Source organism: Tetrao urogallus, assembly GCF_951394365.1.
Source record: "Tetrao urogallus genome assembly, chromosome: Z".
In the NCBI taxonomy this organism is placed as follows: domain Eukaryota; kingdom Metazoa; phylum Chordata; class Aves; order Galliformes; family Phasianidae; genus Tetrao; species Tetrao urogallus.
The window spans coordinates 40,447,369-40,472,529 of NC_136816.1; the positions used below are offsets into that span (position 1 = coordinate 40,447,369).

The 25,161-nt window shown below is 39.9% G+C and overlaps 1 protein-coding gene across 1 annotated transcript in view; it reads right to left on the minus strand.

The window, feature by feature from the left end:
- The window catches only part of MAMDC2 (MAM domain containing 2), a gene marked incomplete at both ends in the record, with an annotated part of 63,296 nt that overhangs the window by 12,828 nt on the left and 25,307 nt on the right, over positions 1–25,161 (minus strand). Inside the window, 7 exons of the mRNA XM_079548200.1 lie at positions 4,243–4,508; positions 5,410–5,556; positions 8,101–8,194; positions 10,284–10,540; positions 12,185–12,322; positions 13,287–13,371; positions 14,221–14,483. Of these exons, the coding sequence (XP_079404326.1) occupies positions 4,243–4,508; positions 5,410–5,556; positions 8,101–8,194; positions 10,284–10,540; positions 12,185–12,322; positions 13,287–13,371; positions 14,221–14,483 (1,250 nt within the window). The remainder of the gene's footprint in view (positions 1–4,242; positions 4,509–5,409; positions 5,557–8,100; positions 8,195–10,283; positions 10,541–12,184; positions 12,323–13,286; positions 13,372–14,220; positions 14,484–25,161) is intronic.

Consider the following 25,161-nt stretch of genomic DNA (forward strand, 5'->3'; position numbering starts at 1 on the left):
TCAAGGATCATGTAGCTCCAACCCCCCTGCCTAGCAGGGCCACCAAACATACACATTTAGATCAGGTTGCCCAGGACCCCATCCAACCTGGCCTTGAACACGTCCAAGGATGGGGCATCCACAACCTCCCTGGGCAGCCCGTTCCAGGGCCTAACCACTCTCCTTGTAAAGAACTTCCCCCTAACATCCAACCTAAATCTTCCCTCCTTCAACTTGGATCCATAAGGTTAATCAAATCTAGTAGAAATGACCAGAACTAATGTGAGTAGATCAACCTGCAGTCAAAATTTCATTTTACTACAGACTTCTAGACTTTCTTCGTAGTTGCTTAAGAGGGAGATCTTTTTATGGCTGCATATGAACATGTCCAAGATTAAAATGCTAACTGATACTCCATGGTGCATGCAAATATCTCCATGCTCTGCATGGCTCATGTGAGTTTGTCTTTCCATTAGCAATGACCTTTCCCTGCCATGTATTAACCTGGAAAATCAGTTTCAGTTCATTTAATCAGATCAAAAGATTCTACAAATTTCAGAGTCAGATTGTTATGCTGTCTTAATGATATTAATATGGCAAGGTATGGCAAGTTTCATTTATTTTAACAACTGTTAGGAAGATCTTCTGTCTGACATTTATTTTCTGGGTATTATAGAGTACAAAAACACTTTTTATGCAAAGGATCACGGGTGTGTAAACCAACTCAAACACAGAGCATCTCAGATACAAACAAATCGGGATTTTAAATGTCTTGCCTTCCCACCAGTTTAATATAACATATGTATTTGCAGTATGTTTGTATATACGTATGCACATATATAATGTATATACAAACATTTATTACTTGCTCAGTTGGATCATACCCACCTAACTTTTTCAACGCGGTATTTTGAAAGCGTAATACAAGTCTGTTGGCCAGCATCAAGCTTCCTGCTCACAGAATTCAAGCCAACAATCTGTGCCAGACTGCAGTTAGCTAATTCCGAAAGAACTTGCAAAAAAACATTACATAAACCAGAAGATGAAAATCTCAGCCGTTTTACTGGCCTGATGAAAAAAAAAAAAAAAAAGCCCACACATAATTAAAGCATATCAGATTGATTTCAAAGTTTTGCTTTCAAAGCCTTCCCTTCATATTGGGAAGAAAGATGAAGGGCATACATATTCAAGTATTTTCTGGCTTTACAAGCATCAGGACTCTTTGGCCAATGCAACATAACTGCTACCTCACTGACCTCGCTAGCCATTAAGGAGCAGCCAGGAGACTGTTCCCTGTATCCACGATCCCTGAGCCAATCTACAAGTTGCACCCAGTAACCAAGCACTTGACCAGCTAAACTACTGTGCATGCCTACACCTTCTTAAGCCTAGACTTGATGCACCTCAAAAAACAATGTGCTAGCCCCATCAACCACTACATCTCCCAGAGAAAAGGTGGTAGCTCCATCCTATGTTTAATCCCACTTCACCCCACTGAAAGATTTTCCCTTGTTATTAACAATCCCAAGATGCAATGATTTCAGCTCAGATTTTCCATTCTGGGTGCTTGCTTCAGGCTTGTTTTGGAAGATTCAATCCAAAACACTTCCATCATTTCCAAGAATAAGGCTAGGAAAAAAGGCATTATTTTGCCCCTATTTCAAAAATTCTTTGGCTTGGGCACTACTAGACACTGGAGAAGGAGAACAAAAAGTGTAAGGGTTTAGTCTTTATGCCAGAATTCTGTTTTCTTTCAATTCGTTACTTTAGATTACAAAAAAACCAAAACACTATAATTTATAAGAATTTGCATAGGCAGGGCAAAGAGATGGGACATGGTCAGGATTTGAGGCTAAGACATGGAACAGGCTGAGGAGCCAGACAAGATGGAAAATGTGAGTGGGGGTTGCCATCCCCCAGACAGGACTGAAAACACAAAGATTTATCTGTAATATACCAAAGGACATGAGTGAAGGTTGGAGGAAACAGGACAAGTGACATTCACTGAGCAGATATGAGTCTCATGTGTGACATTTCACTCTCCAGAGCCAGAAGTCAGGCAAAATGTGCTCTGATGCACCTCTGACACAGGCCTACAATGAGGATGGCAAGTGAGTATCCCCTGTCAGCTATTTCTTTAGGTCCTCATTATACACACATCAGGTTTGTTTTCTGGGCTGTGTGGACATGCTGCTGACTCACATCCAGTTTGCCATCCACCAGTACCCCCAAGCTCTTTTTGGCAGGGCTGTGCTCTTATCCTTTTGCTCCCCATCTTGTACTGTACTGTGTACTTGTACTGTACACAACCAACTTGCAAGACCTTGCATGTGGCTTTGTGAATCTCATGAGGTTCACCGAGGCCCAATCCTTGATCCTGCCTAGGTCTGTCTGAATGGCATCCTATCCCTCAGGCATGTCGACTGTATGATGACAGCTTGGTGTCATCTGCAAACCTGATGAGGATGCACTTGATTCCACTGTCAATGTCACTGATGAAAATATTAAAATGCATTAGCCCCAGTACTGGTCCCTAGAGACATTACTTGTCACTGATCTCCATCTAGACTGAGCCACTACTCTCTGGGTACAATTATGCAGCCTGTTCCTTGTCCATCAAACAAACCACCCACCAAATCCATATCTTCATATCTTTCCAATTTGGAGAAAAGGATATTACGGGTGACTGTGTCAAAGGCTTTACTGAAATCCAAATGGATTACATCAGTGGCTTTTCCCTTGTTTACTGATGCAGTTACGCCATCATAAACAGCCACAAAGTTGGTCACGCAGCACTTGCCCTTGGTGAAGCCATGTTGATCGTCCCGTATCACCGCCCCGTATCATTATGCTTAGCACAGCTTCCGGGACAATCTGTTCAATGATCTTCCCCAGTAAGATAACAGCCTTCAGACTAAGCTAAGGTTTCATCCTCCAAAATACATAGTTACTTTACTATATTTACTAAGAGGTATCCAAATTACGAAATGCTGAAAACTAGAGTTTTCTAAAGCTCTAAAGCTCTAAGTCTCACCTTTTGTAATATCTAAAGAATGAAACTTTAACAGAAACATTTTACAGCTTGTTTCTGTAGTAAAGAAGGCTTTCTCATCACAAGACCTGAAGAACCTGCTGCAGGTTTTTGAGAACTGCTGGAGGCCAAAGTACTCTGCTGCTGCAGAGTATGGTGTTTCTTCTCTTCTGCAAACCTTTGGTCACAGAAGCAGAGCAGATATTCCTCTGACTTCATTCTTCTCTCCTCTACTGCTCTTCCCATCTATTACTGCCCACAGGCAGACTAGTAGCTACAGACACAAAAGCTGCAATTCAAAGAAATTTTTAAAAGCTTTCCATCCCAGGCAAGCTTCTTCTCAAGTGTTTTAGATACTTTCATTTCTAGGAAAACATAAAAATAGTTCTTCATACATCCACACTGGAAAAGATTTTCCCTGTAGATGTCATGTGCTACAAAAACCTGCCACCTCCAAGGCTATAAACCATGTGTTAACAGTCATGTTCAGCTGTCATCACTACTCATACTCCTTCATTGTGTTACACTGTTCAAGCTACTGAAACTTTTTAGAAGCAATTAAAAAAAAAAAAACAGAAACAGCAGATAGCAAAAACATGTTATACGCTTGCCTTTTTAACCATTATCTTCTCATGGTTTTACTTTTTGCTTTTAAGAAAAAAGAGGAGAGAAAGAAATACACTTTTCTGCAAATATTTTGGGATGACACTGTAAGAGACTTCTACTACTAAGTTTTTGGGCCATAACAATACTCTGAAATTGTTTCTTTCTATAGAGATTGAAAGGGCATTAGAAATTCTGTTGTATGTGTAAAAATATAAAAAAATTTTAAAAAGATGTATCTAGATTTATCTTTGTAATCTCAGGTAGTGATCCATCTGGTTCTCCTCAGAAGACTCAAATATAATGAAAAACCATTACAGGAATCAGAATAACTGCAGAAATAGCTGCATCCAGTCAGCTGTTATCCCAGTACCTCAGTGAATACCATGACTGCCCTTCAGGACATAAAGTGCACTGCTCTGCTCCTGCTACAGAGCCCCTTCACTGGGGCTAATGGAAGCGAGTCTACAAAGAAGAACACTCCTCCATCACACTGCCTAGGGAAATTTATTTCATGTTGCAGGGGTACCTCACTCATGTTTACTCCTTGGATAAAAAAGTTCTCTGAAAGGAAAAGGCAAGGAAAACCTCCATCTACAACATTGCAGTTATGAAGAGCTGGCTCTTACCTTGCAAGGCATCGGTTTTTTGAAGGAGATTTCAGCTTGAGTCCAAACACCCCTTGGGGAATCCAAGACAGACCAGATTTTCTCTTGAACCACATGATTCTCCTCAAAAATATAAACAGCGAGGGTGCCACTCATTTTGAAAAAGCCATACAAAGCGTAATAAAAACGCAGACAAAACTGCAAGTTTCCTGGCAGGGTTGGGCCATACAGACGTCCAACGTACCCAGGCTGTGATGTAAACTTTGTGTTTGCCAGCAAGTAATAACCTGAAAGACAGTGCAACTAATGAGTATTTCTAATAAACGATTAGCATAGCTTGTTTGCTGTTAAAGCCGTTTCAGTTATTGCAACAGACTTTAGTGGTAGAAAGTTTCTACTGGCAGGAAAAAGACAGTGAAAGGAAATAAGATTATTTTTTTTCTAAAAACAAACTTGCTATTTCAAACTACACTGGTACATGAGTAAGTTACTAGAAATAAGCACTCTTCAAATATACATGGAAATATTCTCTTGCTGGAAAGCCAGCTATTTCAAAGATTCTGCTCTGAGACCAAAGAATAAAGGATGGGACACAGTGCATGTTATGAACCAGGTGAGGCTTTATCCTACAGATAATAACCACAAACACTCTATATAAGGAAATGTAAGAAGAGCACTACATCAAGTGCAGAAGACATTTTCAGAACTTACTGGCAGGCTTTTCACTGTGCGGCTTTACAGCATAGAGTTTCACATTGAAGACCCTTGAAGACTCCAACTGTCCCTTGCCTGGAAGAGCTAAGAGCCCAGCTCTCCTCTACGTTAAAATCAGTGCGTTACGCTACTATCATATTTGCCTGCACGTTTTTGTGGACTCATAGAGTCTATGTCATTTAGTGACTATGACTAGAAAGTCAGTGGACTTTTGTGGACTGAGATTAGAGCAGCTCAGTGATGTTACTCTGATTTATGGCCCACATGATTTTTTGACCAGTGACATTGCCACTCTGCAAGCAGGGTCAGGCACAGCCAGAGTCCCCGATAGAGTGCAGTGGCAAGCAATTACAGCAAGGCAAATTGACAAGTGTGCCAATGATGTTGCCAATGATGTGAAAATTTAAACAACGCATTAACATTAACAAACAACATTAACAAACATCCAGTTTGACTCTTCTTGTTCAGATTTACCAAACCCAGTAGTGTGATCTCCCACTCTATACACGTTGCGCTTCACTTTCACTCTGCTCCATCCTGGGACATCCTTGTGATCCTGGTAAAAATTACACAGATCTTCCTCAAAATTGCAGCCTGCATCAGCAGGATTGAAGATAATTCCTAAAAAACAAATGCATATGTTCTCTCAAGAAGAGCACGGTACAAGCATAAGTACTCAAAGCAGAAGTATGCCCTAGTATACCATTTCATCTTTCTCTGCATTACAGAAGACAAGAATACATAAAGTTGTTACATGCATATGATGAAAAATCACACTGACCTCAAGGTATCTATTTTCTATCACAAGTGCATGCTATTTACTTATATTTTTGCTGGAGGAAGTAGAGAAAAAACCTTCCTGACAGTCCCTATAAAATATAAATACATTACAGACATAAAAAGAAGAGTTCTCCTTCAGACATAATGCACAAAGACATTCAAGCATCTGTTTTCATCCCGCTCCCTTATTCAAAAGATATTTGGACAGAATGATTGTGTGTGCATACATGTGCATAGCTGTCAGATTTTCATTTTGGTTCCCGAGGGGATAACTTTCCAAAACAAACATTTGGAATTTTCTTGAACAGCGGCTCTCTAAAATCCATTTTGTAGTAATGCATAATGTGCATGTATATACATGCTTTGAGTATGTAAGCCAAATAGGTTTTGGGTTGCGTACCACCTCATGGCCATTGACCTCTGTCATTTTAGCTCTACAGCAAAGAATGCTGCACTGTTTATTAAAAAGACCTGAGGATAGCTCTGTGTTGATCTGCAGTCAAATGGTACTTTTAAGTAAAAATTCTCTACCTCTTTAATGCCCCTTCAGCTGATTGCTGCAGCTGATGAGTGAAGGAAGGGACAAAGCAAAGTGACCGTGCAACTTTTGGCTAGCTCAGCAGTCTGGACCCTGTGAGCACCACTTTATAGCCGCGTGCACGACCCCTCTGCATGGAGGCTAAGCAGGATTCCCAGGCAGTGGCAAGGACACAGATGATCAGCTTCAGGACAAGCAAAATTTTGAGATGCCTCCAGTTCTTCATTCTCAGATAAGCCAGAACTATGTGCTATGTATTTTTCTCTGCATTATTTACAGAGAAATAAGTAGCAGCGATGCCTCTGCATTCATCACCTGAGAAAGTGCACAGTGGGAGTTACTACCTGGCTCATGAAACACGAGCACTTACCTTAAGATTCAACTTTTATTGAGCATGTATACTGCTCTAGTATCTTTCCCTCCCTTGGACTACCATCAAGACCTTCACTGACCAAACTTTGGAAAGTTTAAAAAAAAAAAAAAAAAAAGCTGTAATACGCACCCCTGTGATTTAGTACAAGGAGAATGAAGATTTTTTGCTTTTTAACATCTCCACTTACAGTAATTTGAAACTGGAAGTAAATTTGAAGGATTACCCAGCACCTACATGTATTTCAGCAAGCAATTAATTTCTCATTAATTTCTCAAGTAGGAAAAACAAAAAACACCCCACAAACTTAAGAACAAATACAAATCAGAGCTGGTAAGCAAAGCTCTTAGCTGAGCCATCAATTTCGTAAGTTAGAGTGGATCTACACTTGGACTATTACACCACAACAAAATCAGGGTTCAGCAGAAAATACTATGTAACATTCCATGGCTCACTGCACATCAGCTGTCTTTAAAATGGAAAACACAGACGAGCACACAGATCCAATCCATGGCATACTGCAACCCTAAGTCAGGATTTTTGTTGCAAAACAAAAATAGAAGAGGCATTGAGTAGACAGTGGAACAGCTAGACTTACTATGCCAAGAGTGGAGGATTTATAATATATATTATAATATATAATAATATATAACTCCGTAATATGTCATAATATGCCTCCTATTGATATTTACACAGTGCAGGTAAAGCTTGAACAGACTCCAAGTGATAAAAAAGCACGAAAGTCTCTTTTCCCCCAGTCACTCCAAAACACTAGCCAAAAATTCGTGCCTGTGACCAAAAAGAATGGATGGGCTCAGGGGAAAACCACTAATTTATTTCTGACAATTGCTTAGCAGTAGCAGTGAAAAACAAGAACAGAGTGAATTAAGAGGCTGCACTCACAAATGACAAAGTCCTTGGTCCCATATGCCCAAATTGCAGAGGTCGTGAGTACTTAGCTGACTTCTGCTGCTGTGAAAATCTAATAAAATCCTGACAGATGTTCCACTCCTTGTGGGAAATGTTCCTTTTGGAACAGTATAGACAGGAAGACATAGCTCCTGCTTTGGCTTTGAAGAACACCTCAGGGCATGTGGATGGAGGAAGATATTCCCTGCATCAGCGAAAGTGAAAATCCAAGGACTTTTGCCTCCTTATACTGAAACATCTGGGGAAAACTCAGGACATCCCCCAGCATTCAGTCCAACACACCAGTTGCAGAACCCGGAGGTAATGTTACCTCGGGAGGGGAAGCAGCAAGGATTGGTTTCCAGATAGTTCATCAAGAGAATAACATTCTCTTTATCTCTGTTACAGATGCTGTCTTGTCAGTAGGGAAAGAGAAGCCGAACGGGCACTGGCCACATAAGTAAGCAGCATCTGCACAACACTACCAAATACTGGAAGTACTGACACAAGCAGTTCAGGGAAGCAAAGCAAGGAAGAAAAGATGTCAGACAGCAAGAAGAACTCTTACCTGTCTGATTGCTGCAGTAAACTGGAGAGAAAGAAATGTCATCGAGGGCAACATAGCCTCCCTTGGCACTATTGAAAGCAACTTCAAATACTACCTGAAAATAATAATCATTTGTTATATCTACACAGTAATGATTTTGGTACACATTCTCATTTTGCAGAATTCTGACGGACTCTTCCACGCAGGCTCTGCAGCACTTCAGGCAGTACTGCAGGTTTGGGGACAAACTGAATTACATCACTTATTTATAGTATAAATTCAATTCTGACCCACGTAAAAGATCTTTGCCCATCCAAAGTCAAGGGAAAATCAAAGGATAACAGAACTCTTCTGCTGCCTGATGAAACATCAATTATAAACATACACTAATGAAATGATACCATAGCAAGCCAGTATTCATTCTTTATTGACTGACAAAGATCAAGAGCTAAAACCAAACCGCATGGATTACTTTGCACCAATTGTTGTTACTGCGTTCACTCGTCTCTAAACATCCTCAGACACTAAAGTTTTCCTTTTAAAACATCAGTTAAGAACTAGAAAAGCTATCGCTTGTTTTGCTTACCACAAAATCAAAGACTGCGGATATTCTCCATTCCCAAGGGACATCATTTCCTCAAGTAAGTGGAGGACAGTCCATAACTATTGAGGAAGTGTGTTAAAATTTATCTTAAGTATCAAAGCACCGACTTACAGGAAAACTCTGAGAAAAGCCTGAATCACAAGACAGCCCCAGGGACAAAACAAGGATATAAGGACAAATGCTTCCAGAGTGAGATAGCACTGTCTGTGATGTTTTGCCCACAGATGGAACCAAACTAGGAGAGCTGTGTAAGAAACCAGAAAGATTTCCTCTAGCCAGAAGAAAAAACCCAGAACTTTCCTTGTGAAATAACTGGGGAAAAAAAAAAAAATCTAAAAAATTATCTTTAAAGTAATGACTATGCTGGATTACATAAAAATTTCTGAAGCAGAATAGAGGCCCATTTTGCCCAGTATTTGTTTTCAGCAGAGCTCACCCACAGAAAGAACTCTAGATGCTGACAAGCTTTTGGTTATTCCCTTACACTGCACTTCTAATGGATTGTTTTTCCCTTGAATTTCTCTAATCAGCTTTTGAACTGATCAAAACAATGGTATCTCTAGTATGCTGGGGAATTGAGTTCTACGGTTTAGTTGCAATATGAATGAAGATGTCCTCTCTTTTATTTTAAAACTGTTATCTTGTAATTAAGAATCTGGAACATCATTGCAAATTATGAGAAAAAGTGAACAGTCAAGCTTCTCTGTATCATTTAGGGCTTTTGTAAACTTCTCCCACATTCTACTTCAGTCATAATTTTTTACTTCACCACTTCACTTTTTTGATCCTATAAAACATTTCTGCCAATTAGTTTTATACATTTGTTCTTATCCTCAGATATAGTAATTGAAACAACGCCCAGTCTGTTAGTAAATGTTGTATCTCCTGTTCTACTATTCTCTGTTAGAGTGTGCTTTTTTAAATCAGATCACACCTCCTTTGCCATACTATTTGAAGTACAACAGTTTCAATATGGCTACTGACATTACTGAGAATGAAGGTATGTAACAACTAACAAAAATAAATTTTATCCCCAGTAATTTCTGAAAATCTGTAGGCTTACACTGAATTAATGAACAGCTTCAGTAGTTAAAGCAAGTAGAATTACAGCTGATTTACTTGTAATCTTAGTGTAATCATCTATGTGTATTATTACTATCTATTCATAAAAATCTATGGATACATATAAAAAGTGCATTATATATTTTACATATGTAAGTACATATAATGTGCTTATATAATACACTGTTTATTCCAATCTTTGAAGGTACTTATTTTCTAGTAAACACTAGGAGACACCATTTTATTTTTTTCTGATACTCTTTGCATTAATTCAAGTTTCCAAAGACAGCTAGCTTTCACATCTAAAGGCTACTGCACTATTAGGTCCCAAGTTTGGACGCTGTCTCATGAAAACTAAGACTGAATTGCAGAACTGTCTAAGTCAGAGAAAACATCCAGAATGTTTTTGTTAAGTTTTGTTCTGTGGCACAAGGCATGCATAATGTTACAATACTCAGTATCCTCAAAAATAGACCATCAACAGACAGAAATATGGGACTAATATACAGAACTAATTGTACAGGAATGACTGTTTTACCTCCATAGGGTATGGTGCACTGAAGTCAACTTCAGCTAATGCCCAGTCTCCAGTCGAGGCACTGTCTGTTTTCCAGATCTCTTCATAAAAGCCACTCATATCTCTCAAGTAAAGAGTAAAAACAATGCTGCTCTCCTGCTTAAGTTGGTAATAAAAGGATAAGCAGCCAGACATCGGAGCTGTAGTCTTTGGTGAGATTAGCTGAGCCACCTCCTGAAAATGTTTGACGTAAATGGAGTCTACATACATGTAGTGACCTAGAAGTATAAAAGGAACTTAGCATAAGGATACATTTGAAAGGACACCAATTAAAGGAAGTATATAGAGGTGGGTGAGTCTAGATATATATCTGTATTGCTAGGACAACAATGGTTAGTTCAGAGAAATACGAGTAATTCAAAGGTTTTTCTCCTTGTTTCTTCCTCTGTACAACCCAAAGTTGTTTGAGTAAATAGTAAGCCTCCCAAATGTTTGCTATAGTATTTAGTCTTATCCAGTGTAACACCTACTGAGCTTAAATAAATGAACAAGACTCACTTGTTCGACTCAGCAGATCATTTAATGTAATGAATTCTCAAACAAATTGTAATTCTGCACATTTCACCATCTTTATAAAGCTACTTGGCCTATCTAAGATTGGCTTCTGAATGTTTTATGTTCTTTGCAAAAATCCTTTAAAAATACTGTTAAGACAGATTCATTAACAGAGAGATTGTTATATATATAAATATACACTCGTGAGTAAAATCCCTTGCCCAAAACAGCCAATATGGTGCGCAAACAGATTCTTGGCATACAAAATCTCACACTGTGATTTTGGGAAATCTATCTTGATTTAAGCAGGACACATGCATATTCACAAAAATGCCATACATCTACAGATTTTCCTTTCTACACTCCTAGGAACACAGCATCAAACAATAGCGGTTGATAAATTTAAAAACAGTTTTTCACAGGCAGAAAATTTAAGGAAAACAAAGAGCTAAACTGACAGGATATTTCAGTATAGACATAGCAAACTGTGCTTTTAGGTTTCTGCATTTTTGTTATCTACACCACAACAGCCTATTAATTAGTTAATTCTGTTCCCAGTCCTGGAGATTTCAGTTCTCATTCCACTCAAGTGAATACAGGAGAAAGGGCTGGCGTGGTGATGAGTTTCCTGGAGCTTGCCACAGTCAGGGGACTGGTAACTCTTCTGGTAACTCTTCTTGCCTGAGATGCTTCATTTTCTTCTGCAGTGTTACCACATCTCACATCTTAACCAAAATCTCCCTGACAAATGGTTGATGTATCCTCATACCACACTTCTTGCAAAAAGAAGCAAACATGAATTTTAGATTATTGAGATCTCATTCAACAGTCAGCAGTGAGAGTTTGTGTGAAAAAGAAATAGGGTGGCTACAGGAAAATAAATCTCTCCCGGCTGCCAGCTTCAGCAGTTTCATACAGTACTTTTTAATATGCAGAAGGTCCACATGTACCATGGTTGAAGTTCTGGCGAGTCCAACTTCTGTGAAAATTTTACTAGCATTTAAGCGGAGTTATGCAGGGCTGGACTGATACTCTGTACTCAACTCATACAATTGTGAAATAAAATACAAAGGCACAGCGGCATGAGTTAAGGAAAAAGTATCAGCCCCACTTCCTTGCACTAAAAAAAAACAATGTTGTTTGAGGTACAAAGTATTCTGTAGCAAGCTCGATTCCCATGTCTGCTGCAGTACTTCATACAGCACTACACCACAGATTAAGACATCCCCTCTTTTGTCAATCATTCTTCCCGCACTCAGTTCCAAGAAAAAGAAAGAAAGAACATCCATAGTGATTTGCAGTACATGAGAAACACAGGGGTTAGAGAACCAACTTTTCATCCGTGCTTGTTACATGTTGTTGCTTACCCAATTCATTGTTGAGTGTGTGGTCTTTGGGGAGGATAGACTGGGAATTACGAATGTTTCCTCCTCCAACAAACCAATTCACATTGGGGTTCCATCGGTTCACAAAGCCACAAAGATGATTTTCTTCAAAGTCACATTCTGCAATTGCAAACACCAGCTCAATGCACACATTTTCTTCACAGAAGCTCTAATACATGCTATTGCTAAGCACTGGCTGTTTTATATACAGCAGTGCAGAGAACATCTACATTTACAAAAATGGACACACCACTTAACAGTTTACAGTAAGCAGAAGCAAACAGTGGCAATTCTTCATCACTGCTGCAAAATATGCATTTCCATCTTGTTCAGTCCAATCTCTCCGTTCACTGTTTGGCAATACCCAGCTGCTGTAATTTACAACAAAATAAAATAGATTTAAAATAATCCACTTTCTAGTACTTCCTGAAGAGTCAGAGTAGAACTCCCATTTGTGAAGCAAGGATGGCTGGAAGGAGAGCAGAAATAGTATTTCTCAGCACTGAGAAGATTGCTTTCTTTCCTTTGCAGATCCAAAGAATTCTTAGCAGTTCAGTTGACCTCCACCAGAGCTCCCCAGAAACTGAAAGGTCTTTTGGCCTCTAAGCCACTGAAATTTTTGATCACGGCAGAATTTGGCAAATGTCACGAGGAAACAGCCATCAGTGTAAATATCACCACATCTTTTACTCTACAGTCTGCAGCATTCCATTGTAAGGAAACATGGGGTGGCAGACAATGAAAATAATATCACAGCTGTTATGTCTAATGTTTGCAGAAGTCTAGTCTTGAAAAAATATAACGTTTGCTCCTGCTCAAACAACAAACTGCTCAAGAACAGAATGAAGCATATGTGAAATGTTTATACTGCTAGAGAAATGAGTAAATATAAAAATATACTAGCGTGCACAGTCTTAACTTAAAAACAATGAAATACCTATACTGAATATGACAGTTCACATTTCAACAAGATAAAACCTATTGTTTTTTTCCTAAATTGAAACCTTTAATTCAAGTTTTAGAACAGCCAGCAAGCCATTTTTTTCTATTCAGAGAAAACAGGAACTGAGCAGACAGTACTTACCAATACAATATCCAGGAGTTATTTTAATTTCAAAAACTGCTATACTGGCAGATTTATCTTGTCCCATTTCAGCTTCCAGTACAATCTGCACAATACAAACCAGATTGTAGATTTTAGAGCATCAGAATGCCCATTTACACCCTGGACATTTTAACCAGATAAATGGGTTTAATAATCTGTGTAGGGAATTCATCACCCTTTCAGTCACCAGGTATTTTTGCTGAAAGCTTGTACAGATGCATCAAAGACAAAGTTAATACCCTCTATGAAGAAAAAAAAGTACCCCGAAAGACAATGAGACAAGGCCAAAACAGCATGCACTTCATTCAGATAGAGGAATGCAAAGAAATTCCCTCATCCCCTCATGCTGAAATACCCTCAGCTTTGGGTATACAGGGAGTTGGTGTGACAGACAGAGTTAATAGGGTTTGGATAGAAATACTCTCCTCTACACTTCTGACCTTTACTTCTTCCAGAATGGCACAGGACAGGAAAAAGAGAGCACAGTGGCAGACCTGGGAGGTCACATATGTGCCACGAGACAACAGCAGCTGTGTTGACCTGTCACAAGAAATGAGGCATCCATGCTGCTTTCACTCAGTCAGCTGGGTTTTCCAGTGACCCCCACAGTGCCTTTGCTTGGAAGAGTATTCAATGCCTGACTCAAAACAACATTACTCACTGATTTTATGGATAGAAGAGATAAATGACAGCCCACAACAAGTTTTAGCTCAGATGCTTTAGAACAAGCACTCAGCATCCCAGCAGGATGGAGTGCACTTCTGTCAAGGAAGAGTACACTGAAGACCACACACTCCATGGAACAAGAATAGGAAGAATGAGACCAAGAGTGGAAATGTTTGAAAAGCAATCCATCCACCACAATGTGTACACAATAAAGCCTGTGGTGGTTATCTTCCAAAATTGTGCTTACCTTGTACCTCTTTGTGCTGTTTGTTAAATCTAAACTGGCTATGAGCCAACTATCTGAAGGCTCCTTGGCTGACCACAGTAATCTATCAAAGCTCTCTCCTTCTTTCCTCATGTACAGGTTGAGCCTGGCAGGATCCAATGAAGTCACAGCGGTTGCTATCTGATAAATCAGTCTGATGCAGCTCCACTCTTCAGAATACAGGTCAGGACTGACAAGCACGGCCTTCTCACCCTCATAAGATGTGTCCACAGAAATGTAATGTCCTAGAAATAAAAACAGGCACACATCAGAATTCTTCATTAAGTACTGCCCTCCAAAACTGGTAGCTGTAGACAAATAATTTGAATAAAAAGATAATTTACACAAGAACATGTTGCAGGAATGTTTAATTAGATTTACAGATCAAAATTTTCTTACTTTATTTTTTATTTTATATTTAAAAGCAATAAAGAAAGAAGTACTGCTGCTAAAACTTTGTAAAGAATTCCTGATTTCAAAGAAGAAAATTAGGAAGACTCTAGAAGTACTAAGAGGTACAAATACACTTGTTAAAAAACAGTGGTAAGTGTAGTGCTACATTTAAAACTATCAGTTTTGATTTAAAAAAAAAAAAAAAAAAAAAAAACCCAAGAAGAAAAAAAAAACAGAGGAAGTGATGAAAAGTTAAGAAAGCAAAAAAAAAGCAAAAAACAAAAAACACCAAGGAAACAACATGTAAAATAAGGAGACAACAATAAATCACCATGGAACAAATGCCTAGCATTTAGAAACTTCACTAACACATCAAAATCAAGGTCAGGAGTGCATAACAGCATACAGGAATCACAGAAAGCTGGAAATCAATGCCAGTAACAAGTGAAACAGAGAGAGAAAGAGAATTTCAAGGGGCAAACAAACAATAAACAAGTAAGACATCCGTGGCTGAAACATGATCCTCTTAATCCGGTGGCCATGTGTATCAGACAAATCAGAACTGGTACCAGTTCTCAATAGCCAGACTGCATGCAAGAGTTGCAAGAGCTCTTGAGGATTATGTCATGTCAGTCCTTCATATAGCCGAATGTCACACCTACCTTCTTTCCTTCAAAAGGAAAGTATTTCTTCATCGACCTCATTTTATTCAGCCAAAGAACCCATTCTCAGTCTCCACATGACTAAGCAATTGCTTAGCATGGACAGACCAAGAATCCGAGTGCTACCGTTTGCCTCTGCGGCACACGCTCTTTTCCCAAATCTGGTCTGAACCCTACAACTCAACAAAACCACACCAAGGCTGCTTCTTAGAAGTTCTCCTATTGCCCTCTCATATTCACAGGTATACTTTCCATTGTGAAAAAGGCATACAAATGGACAGTCACCACCTCACAAGGCAAACTGCAGGCACTGATCTGGTTTACACAGGTCCCAGAGTGCTCTCCACTGTGCCCTTGGGAAGATGCCACAAGCAGACAGCAGCTCTGACAACAGCTGCTTTCATGAGCAGAGCATGTTACAACATCCCAGTTCACACACTCCCTCTCTCCCCTACGAATACTGCACAGAAAATTATCTAACCCATTTATACTGTACACTTACTACTTGCTTACAGGGTAGAATCAGCCCTAACCAGCTTAAGGGATATGTGGACATAGAAAAGCTGTATTTTGTTTCAGTTTTCAGGGAATTGATTTTTTTTTTCCTCTGACTGTAATTTGTCCTTCTGTGCCAGTTTAAGTCTCCTGGAGGAACAGACAAAATCACTAGTAAAGTGTAAGTAACTTGCTACTACAGCAGCATAGCAAAGAAAAATAAATGAAGAAATATGCACTTCATCTGCTACTACCTACAACGCGAGTACCGAAAACATCTACCTGCACACAGCTACTCGGTCAGTCTGCACTAGAGCACATGCACAGCATTCACTGCTAGTGCGATCGAGTCCAGGGAATGCACATCTTTGCACGAGCATTGAGGACAGAGGAACATTAACAGCATCTTTCAGAAGTCAAATCTTTCTCAAATAATATTTGTTTTTGATTTATTTAAGTGGTGATATCCAGTTCAGAAACAGAAACTTTGTTTTCAAGCTAGCCTGAATTTGGATCATTTTGCTTACAAAGAAACCTACAATTCAGATTCCATGTCTGGAAATTTCAGTTTAGATTTCAACCCTATTTTTGTCAAGACTTCATGAGAAACCCCACAGGAAAACAGAACATTCTTATAACATTCTCCTTTTTTCAGAAATAAATTAGCACTGACAAAGGAACACCCATTCACACGAAGACCTCAAATTACCAGCTGTGAGGTTCAAATAGCTGCCTGGCTTTAAGACTTAATTATAAGTAGACTAAAGTTCTTGTACAGAAGTAGTCATTTAAAAAATAAAGAAAACCTCCTAGACTTTCCAGATGGATTTGTTTTGAATCCCTGCTGATATGAAAGCAAGGATCATGAACTCTATTTTTAATTGAGATCTCTTAGTTCTTTTCTTTTTAAAGATTAATTTGACCTAACCACTAATGTCTCCAAAAAAGAAGTGCTCTCACTCTAATTTACTAATCATTTTAGCCTTCTCTGGAAAGTTAAGCACATGATTGGCTCCACTGAAATGAGTGGAGTCACTGATAGAGAGTTTTATGTGTATATTCAAATGCTTTGCTAATCAGGATCAGGGAGACAGGCACTTTGCAGAATCAAGCACAGAAAATGCTAATGTTAAACTTCTTCCAAATGAATGCCAGCATTGACCAAATGGCCTTTATAAATTGTATTTCAGTACTAGCAATGACATGTGCTATTGCTGCAGAAAGGAAGGTCTCACAATGCAGACCTCAAGGACTGACACAGAGCAATTGTGAGAGCAAATCAATGCAAAGAGAAGGCTCCTTGGAGTAAAAAAGCAGACAAATTTCCACACTTGTTTGTGGGAGTAACAGAAGAACATTTAGAAGTACATGAATGCACACTGCTGTACCCAGAAAATTCTCCTGAAAAATGCAACATGCAGCTTCATTTTGCAGCACACTATACCAGGATGCTTTATTTCTCAAAATCCCCCTCCTTCCAACTGCCAGAGCACTTACTGGAAGTCACTCTGGAGGTTTCAGAAGAGGGCTACTCTTCAAAATCACAGCAATTACACAAAATGCTGGTAAAAGCCTGATGATGCAGAAATACAAACGTACAACTTCTTGCAATTTCTAGCTATTACTTAATTAAGGGATAGGTGCAGCCCTAACCAGCATAACTGTGTTAATAAAGGAAAGCTACACATTCTTTCCCTTTTTCAGGGAATAGCATGATTTTTTTGCTGTTACGGTGAAGACACTATAAAGCTTCCTTATAGGTGGCAGCAAGGAAAGCTAACTACCTGTAACTGCTGTATGTCTCTTATCATGCTGGTTCACTGCACAAGCTGGCAAGTAACATACTTTTCAACCCAGGTTTCTGAAATAACTTTTCGCCTACTGTGTAGCCTCACTGCTTTCTGCCTGACAGTTGAATTAAACTCTGAACAGGAACCAGCATATGCTCCTTCCTGCTCTGCCAAGGAAAATCTTGAGCCCTGAGGAACTTTGGACCCAACGCTGCAAACCAATCCAACCTTAATGCAAATATGCATCATGGCAGTAACACTCCTCAGTGCACATCTCTGATCTTGCTTTTCTAATAAGCAGTTGCTTACATAGCCATTCACTCATGCTTAAGCTTCTCATTAGTATGATTTACATACTAAATATGAATCTATAATCAGTCAGCAGTGATTACGACAATGGGGGGCTGGGGTGGGACCAGCAATGTTACCTTTCCTCCTTTTTCCCCAGGTCTGTTAGGGAATGGCAGCAATTGATCTCCCTGTAAGTAACACAAACAAGGCACAATGCCAGACACTGGCTAATAAGGAAAACCACATTCCATTAAGAAACTGAAAGAAAGAAAATCAAAACAAACAATTGGGATAACTAAAATTACTAGCTAGCTTTTTACATCTGATGTATTTAGCCTGTAAACATTTGGAAACATGACCACAGACATGTTACATCTTTCAAGGGGCTTATATCTGTCACAGCTGTATGCTCAGCAGTGCAGCTTTACAAGAAAAATGTATATAAATAGCTAGTTCCAAAAGAAACGTTATCAAGGAAATATGAAGCAGAAAAAGAGGTTGGGAATTTACATTAGTCACTCATTTATTTATAGGCAAAATTTGCAAGAAATGCCAGTTATGTTTGGATTTCTATATGGAAGCAGAAAAGAACATTACCAGGCATTCTTAAGATTTAAAAATAAATAAATAAATAAATAAATAAATACTTATACTTCCTCAATATTTGGGTTTTGGTAGGATTTTTCTTAATACTCTATTGCCTTTAAAAAATTAAAAATAGAATATAAAAAATTTAAAAAAAAGAACAAGAAACGGAAGCAAAACAATTCATTCTTGCATCACCCATTGGTTAGAGTTGGTTAAAAACATTAATGATAAAAATACTAATGATGCCAATGTTCATTTTGAAAACTAAGTTTGTTGTTGCAGGCAGATTATGCTTAGATGAGGGTTCAAGGTCTGAGTTAGGGTAACACAAATTTTGGCTGAACAGGTTAAGGCTTGGGGAAACTGGAAAACAAAGCTTCACATTCAACACTCTGCTTTTGCTACAATTTCTTTCCAGCAAAAAGGAAACTTTTCAACTGATGTAGCACTTTTTGTTGGTTCTCTGTCAGCCATCTGGAAAGACAGAGGAGCATGCGGATTATTGATAAATTTGCTTTAACAAGGAAAAGCTGAGATTTTTCTAGAGAGAATTCTTCTTTCTAAGAAGAGTTACAACGCTTTTTGGGGGGGGAAGAAGAAGAGTGGAATTTCCAAATTCTTTTAGGTAGTGTCCTGGGAAAGCAAAAAAAAAAAAAATTGCATGAGCAAGCAATAGGAAGAAAATTCTTTCCTCTACAATTCAATGAAGAAAGTCAAATAAATCTCCAAACCATTTCAGTATACAAAAGCCTCAGTCAGGGTGTCACTGTACATCGAGCCCCAGAAAAGCACAGCCTGTCGTGAGAGCAAAACCTCTGGGTAAGACCTCAGCAGCAGTACATCCCTGACAGTAGCAGAAAACAGTGCCTCACATCACTGTCAGCCAACCAGAGCAGGAGGAAGGAAGGAAGAAGAGGGGGTGGAAGAGGAGGATGTCTGCCCATCTGTCTCACATCCCTCTTGCTGGCCACAGCTGTCAGATGAGGCAGAGCAGCAGCAGCAGTGTCAGTTGCTGACTACTTCCCCTTGGTCCGCAGAGGACTTATGGCCGCAATTTTTGGTCTGTACAGACAGGTGCAAGTACAGCATGCACTGGGCTGAGCTGCAAAGGCTAGCCCGCATTCATGAAAGTAGCGACTCAGTTCCTGATGCCAGAAATGTCCGTGATTAAAGCTACTTGACAAGGCAACGCATAGCTGGTCTTTCCATTCCCGCAAAGCCTTGGTGGAGCTGATTTGTGATAAACTGTCAGATTCGCAATTAGAGTTATCATAGGAAAAAACTTTTTGGTCTTTAAACCTCTCTGTCTCTTCTGTGGTTTTATAAAAGCAGCTCTGTGAAAGCAGCTGAGGAAGAAACACAAAAGTAGACAATACTGGCTGTATTCATGCCCTGCTTTTGTCTGGGAACTCCTTCTGTGTATTCAAGGAGGCAATTCAAGCCTACAGCAAAAGCTCATAGTCCTATCTGGTCACCACAAGCCCTTTTGCCACCCACTGAGGAGGGCAAATGAAGATCTTAAATTCACCCCAGTACTGTTCCGCTTCAGAAAGAACAGCTGGGTTTCCATGCAACTTCCACAAAGCTGAGTAATATTTAGTCAAAACAAAAAGCATTGTTCAGATCAGCACACAGTTGTGGGCGATAAGCGTACAGGCAACTCTTCCCAGCAATCGCGCACTTTTCTCCGCTGCACTGACAGCCCTGACTCTAGGAGATGCCACTGGCAGCTTTCTCCAGACTTCACAAACCAAGTTGCCCTCCAGAAAGTGTGAGCTATCACTGGCGCCTTTGGTCAAAGACACAAGCTGGGTCAGTGCTCCTGTTTCCATCCCAGGGAAAAAGAGTTCTCAGAGGCTTGTTACCAACACCATTCCCATATGGAGGCCCTTGGATCAACTACCAGCCCCACCTCCTGCATTCTCCTTTGCTTCCCCAGAAGGTGCAGAAAGACAGCTGTTAGTAAGCCTGTCAAAAAATGTCAAAGTAACACAATACCCTACAGCTCTCTGTATCTCTGGAGTGTGGTCACAGCTACTACCATACCAGCAGTGCCTTGTTGCCTTGATCTACTGGCGTGGTGCAAATGCCTGGCAGGGTTCATCTTCTGCTGCTGTTTTCTATTTGGAGGAGTTGCCCCACTACAGCAATCTCACTGGGAATGCTTTAAATGTAAAAGCTTTTGGCTGCAGCTGTGTTGTCTCCTTGCTCTCCTTGTAGAAGTCCCAAAATCCTGACATCATGCACCAATTACATTAGATTTTTCGTTTGTTCCAAGCACAGCCATGTGGGCTTGTTTTCATTCACTGACCTCACCAATTTTTATATACTTTTTAAGTTTTCTTTCCACTTGTTCCAAACACAACTATGGCGACTTGCAGACTATCCACCTGCTCCAACAAGCAGTTGTTCAAACCTCTCCTTTTCATGCTGTCCATTATATCACTTTGTCAACTCTTCATCTGCTGATACAAAGGGTCCCAGATTCCTGTCTGGTTTCTCTGATTTTACTTGTGACAGGTCTTTGCAAAGGCAGTATCTGTGATTTCCATTAGCTGGTACACTTGAGCAGAAAACAGGTAAGATTTTGACAAAGAATGCTCTGTTGTGGATTTCTGAACTGTGAAGAAATATTTTAGAAGATACTTTTCTGTAGTCTTTGGCTCTTCAAATCAGGTTTTATTGTTCCCAGTGCACAAGAAATACAAAAAACAAGAACTATGTAAAGTAGAAACCAACAGGCGTGTATGTGTGCAGAGTTCATTTCTCATTACTACCTCCATCTGTTTCCCCTATCACACTACCCCAGGATGAAGCACAGGGAAAAGCACTGCAACAGCTCTTTCACCAGCGCAGGGCTGCCTTCTTTCAACAAAAGAAGACAAAATTTCACTCCTAAAATGTTCCCTTGAATTATGCTGCTTATTAACATTGCTGATGCGCACTGTGGGTGTGGTGGGATACGCTCAAAGCATGTCACAGCTCTGCTCCACATTCTGCTCTGACCACATCTCAGCCTGCCCACAGCAAGCCTATCCCTAGTGGCTTTTTTTTGTTGTTTTGTTTTGTTTTTTGGTTAAGATAAAGCCAGCAGACTTGCAACCCTAACCAAGCTGTTGGTCCCCATCCCACAGAGCAAGCAACAGCACAACAGCAGCAGCCCAAAAAGGCAGAGGACTAGAGAGACTCAGGGCTTGGGCCTAGGGGAGAGCAGAGTGAGAACCTGCCCAGGATTGGGTTCAGGGCTGAAACATACACTCGGGTCCTGGGAAGGTTGCATCACAGTCCCCAGGGAAAGGAAAAATCCCAAATGGAAGCCTCCTAGAGTGCTTCTACAAACCATAGGGATTCACTCAGTAAGAGATTGTGAAAGCAAAGCTTTTCTACGGAGATGCTTTCTCTGCATCTGCCAAATCACTTGGCCCACTGCACTATGAAAAATAGCTCATCTGCCTAAATACTTGTTTCTCCCAGCTACACGAGATCGGCTAATAAAACATATCCTTTGCTCACAAGCCTTTTCCCTTCAAGAAAATTCATAAATGTACTCAGCCTAGACAAAATGCATTTACTCTGATGTTCACCTGGGCATTAGGTCTTGCAAAGACTGAAATATTATTTGGTTTTGAAATATTTTAAATATTTATTGGTTTCACTGGCTTCAAAAATTCCTGAGTTCAGTTTCCTGCTTTTTGTAAGGTCAGTAGTTCATTTTCTTTTTTTAATTCCAGGATCATTAGGATGACACTAGTGGACATATCACTGATCTCACATGACAAAACACACACAGAAACACCAGACCAGGTCTGCCTTTAGATCCAGGCCTCTAAGCTGGCTACAGACACTGCTTAAAGGTGAGCTAATCGGATCCTGATAGGTGCTAACTATAACCCGGAAGAAGGCTGCCTGAGCGAGCCTGCCTATACGTATCATTGCTTCGTAAAAGCTGCTGACAGTGACTGGCTCTTGTTTTATTGCTAGCTGCTGCTGTGTGGCAGCCCTCATCTGCTGCCATGTTTACTCAATGGCTACTTTCGAGTAATCCAGTCTAAGTGAAAAAGTAGCCACAGAGACTCATTTTTTGTCCCACCAAGTCTCATCCTGGACCAGAAGTACGTAATAGCGAAGATTCAGGATCTGCAACTACAAAACCTGCAAGGAACACACCTATTGATGCTGAACATAACAGATCACGGTTAGTATTTCCTGGAGTTCTGCAAACTGCATCCAGCAGTTTTTTTCACTTCAAAGATCAACACCTGAGGCACTGGTTTAAGAAGGATGCCTCCATGCTTGCTGTCCTGTACACAGTTCCCATCTGACAAGTAGCTGGTAGCAACTGGGGATGTACATGAGTACAGATTAAGGCAAAATCCACCAAAAAGAAATAAAAGAGAGAGAGAGAGAACCAGGTTTTCAAAAGATTTTCAAAACAGCCTCAGGTTAAATACCTGTTATCTCTAAAACACCTCAGGCGCATTTTACAGGAGTGGGCAGCACTTCTACAGTTAATCCTGAAATCTACATTTGCCATTTGAACTTTAAATGAAACCTGCCGTACAATTACACTGATTAGGTGTCAAATCTCCTATGCCCAGAGATGTTTACCAACGGATTTTTCATTCAAATATATGCATCCTGCCTCTTCAAGAAGAACATGGACTCTAAATGATTAACATCCATGCTGCACGGTAGATCACATCTATCGGAACCTGAGCACAGGGGTTCTGATCACAGTCCCACTCCTGCAAGGGAGCTCCTTTCCAAGACCATGAGTAATGGCTTCTGGCTGAGTACTCTGACACAGGAGCTGTTAAAACTGAAAAAATTAAACTCGCGGCGGATTTCGCAGCCCAGGGGGTAATTTTAAAAATATGAAATACTACACATGAAGACACAGAACTGAAAGCTTGCCAAGTTTTGTTTGTTTGTTTTTCTAGATTGGCATGTAATCATTAACTCCAGAATTACTCTAAATTTTACAGGGATTACATAAAATCTTATATTCCCTGCTGGTCTCAAAATTCAAAAGATCCCAAAGTATTTTAAAGGACGCTGTGACACTCTGCGAGGGAGGCTGGTGCCTATGGCTCCCTCTTTGCCTTTGTGTGAACCATCTGAAATACCCAGAATTGCATCTCTAATACTCACACGGCACCGAAGTCAAAACACTCTCTTGCACAAGCTTTAGTCTGAGGAAGAAATGTATGCCAATGAATGTTTAGGAGATTTAGGAAGAGTACCAGTATTTCGCCTCCCACAAGACATCTTATTACTGACCAACAGAGGTCTGCTACATTTACACAGCTAATCAAATTATTCACTGGGACTGAACACAACTGATTAATCACCTGTTATCTGACTCCTCTCAATGCATCAAAACATCACACAGAATAAGTTCAGGGCCCTGCCACCTAGGTGGGCCCCTCCACTGTTCATGTACCCATCACATCATGGTGGTACTGCTTCCTCTCGTGCAGCAATGACACATAAGCAAATTTTTCCAGGCAGATTTTTCTCACACTTCCCCAGCTGACCCTGTCATCGCAGATGCTCAGCCTTTATTCTTGACACAGGCCCAAAATATTTTCCTTTCTTTACAGATAACTTTAGAAGGGAAATGCTGAAATTTTTGATGAATTTTAGCATGCACTTACATCAACTTCACTTCATGAATAGCCAGTATTAATTATCCTAAAGCACATGCTTGCAAGGGTATTTACCATATGTTGTTTGAGCTGTAACACACATTTATCATTACAGAAATAGCACCTGAGATATACTGGTCAATGGAAAAAATCTATCAATTTCACTCTGCCAATTCATGACACTGCTTCCTTCACAACATCCTTACAGACTCCTGTTTCACTGCCAAACTAAGTAAAGGTTTGGCAAGACTTTCCAATGTACTGAAGTTTGTGGGTTATTAAATTTTTTTTTTCCCCTGTCAGACTATTAGTAGCTTATTAAGCCTCATTCTACCTACTTTACATCTTAGATAGCCTTGGGTAATCACACAGGCATTAACAAAGTTGAGGCGATCCATAAAACTCCATTCAGATGAATTTACCTTAGTGCACTTGTGCTGCCAAACCTCATGGGTACTGAACACTATGCACAGAACTTGAGCAGTTCTCTTGCATGTGCATTAACTTATAGCTCAAAAAGTAATAAAACAGCCTCAAAGGACTACAACAGATTTGACCCTCTATCTTCCCAGCCTGGTGTTGGAACTTGACAGCTGCCACAGATGGACAACTGGGGAAGAACTATGTGCAAAACAAGCACATTTAGATACTTCCCCTGTGCCGTCTCAATCTCAGCCGTTTTTCAGGCTTGCTGTAGGCCTTGCCGAGCTGGTTGTAGTATTAACTGTATCAACAGATGAGCACCCAATTTAGCAGCATGTGCTATGTATGCATTCTAAAACAAAATAAACTACATAGATAACAAACTGCAGAAATAACTTTGCTCAGTGTGCCAAGTTTTGTGTGGTCTTTTTAAAAGCAGCTCGCAGTGCAGTTTCTCTTGAGAAAGCCAGTTCCTCAGTGTTGCATTTGCCATAAAACGTATTTCAGAAGTTATTTGAGATGAGGCAGAGATTGGAACATTTGAAGCTGTTAGAGAACTTCATAAAGTGTAAATGAACACAGTCATCATTGATCCCAAAGCATTTTCTTTATTTTTACAGTCTCCCCAGGAAC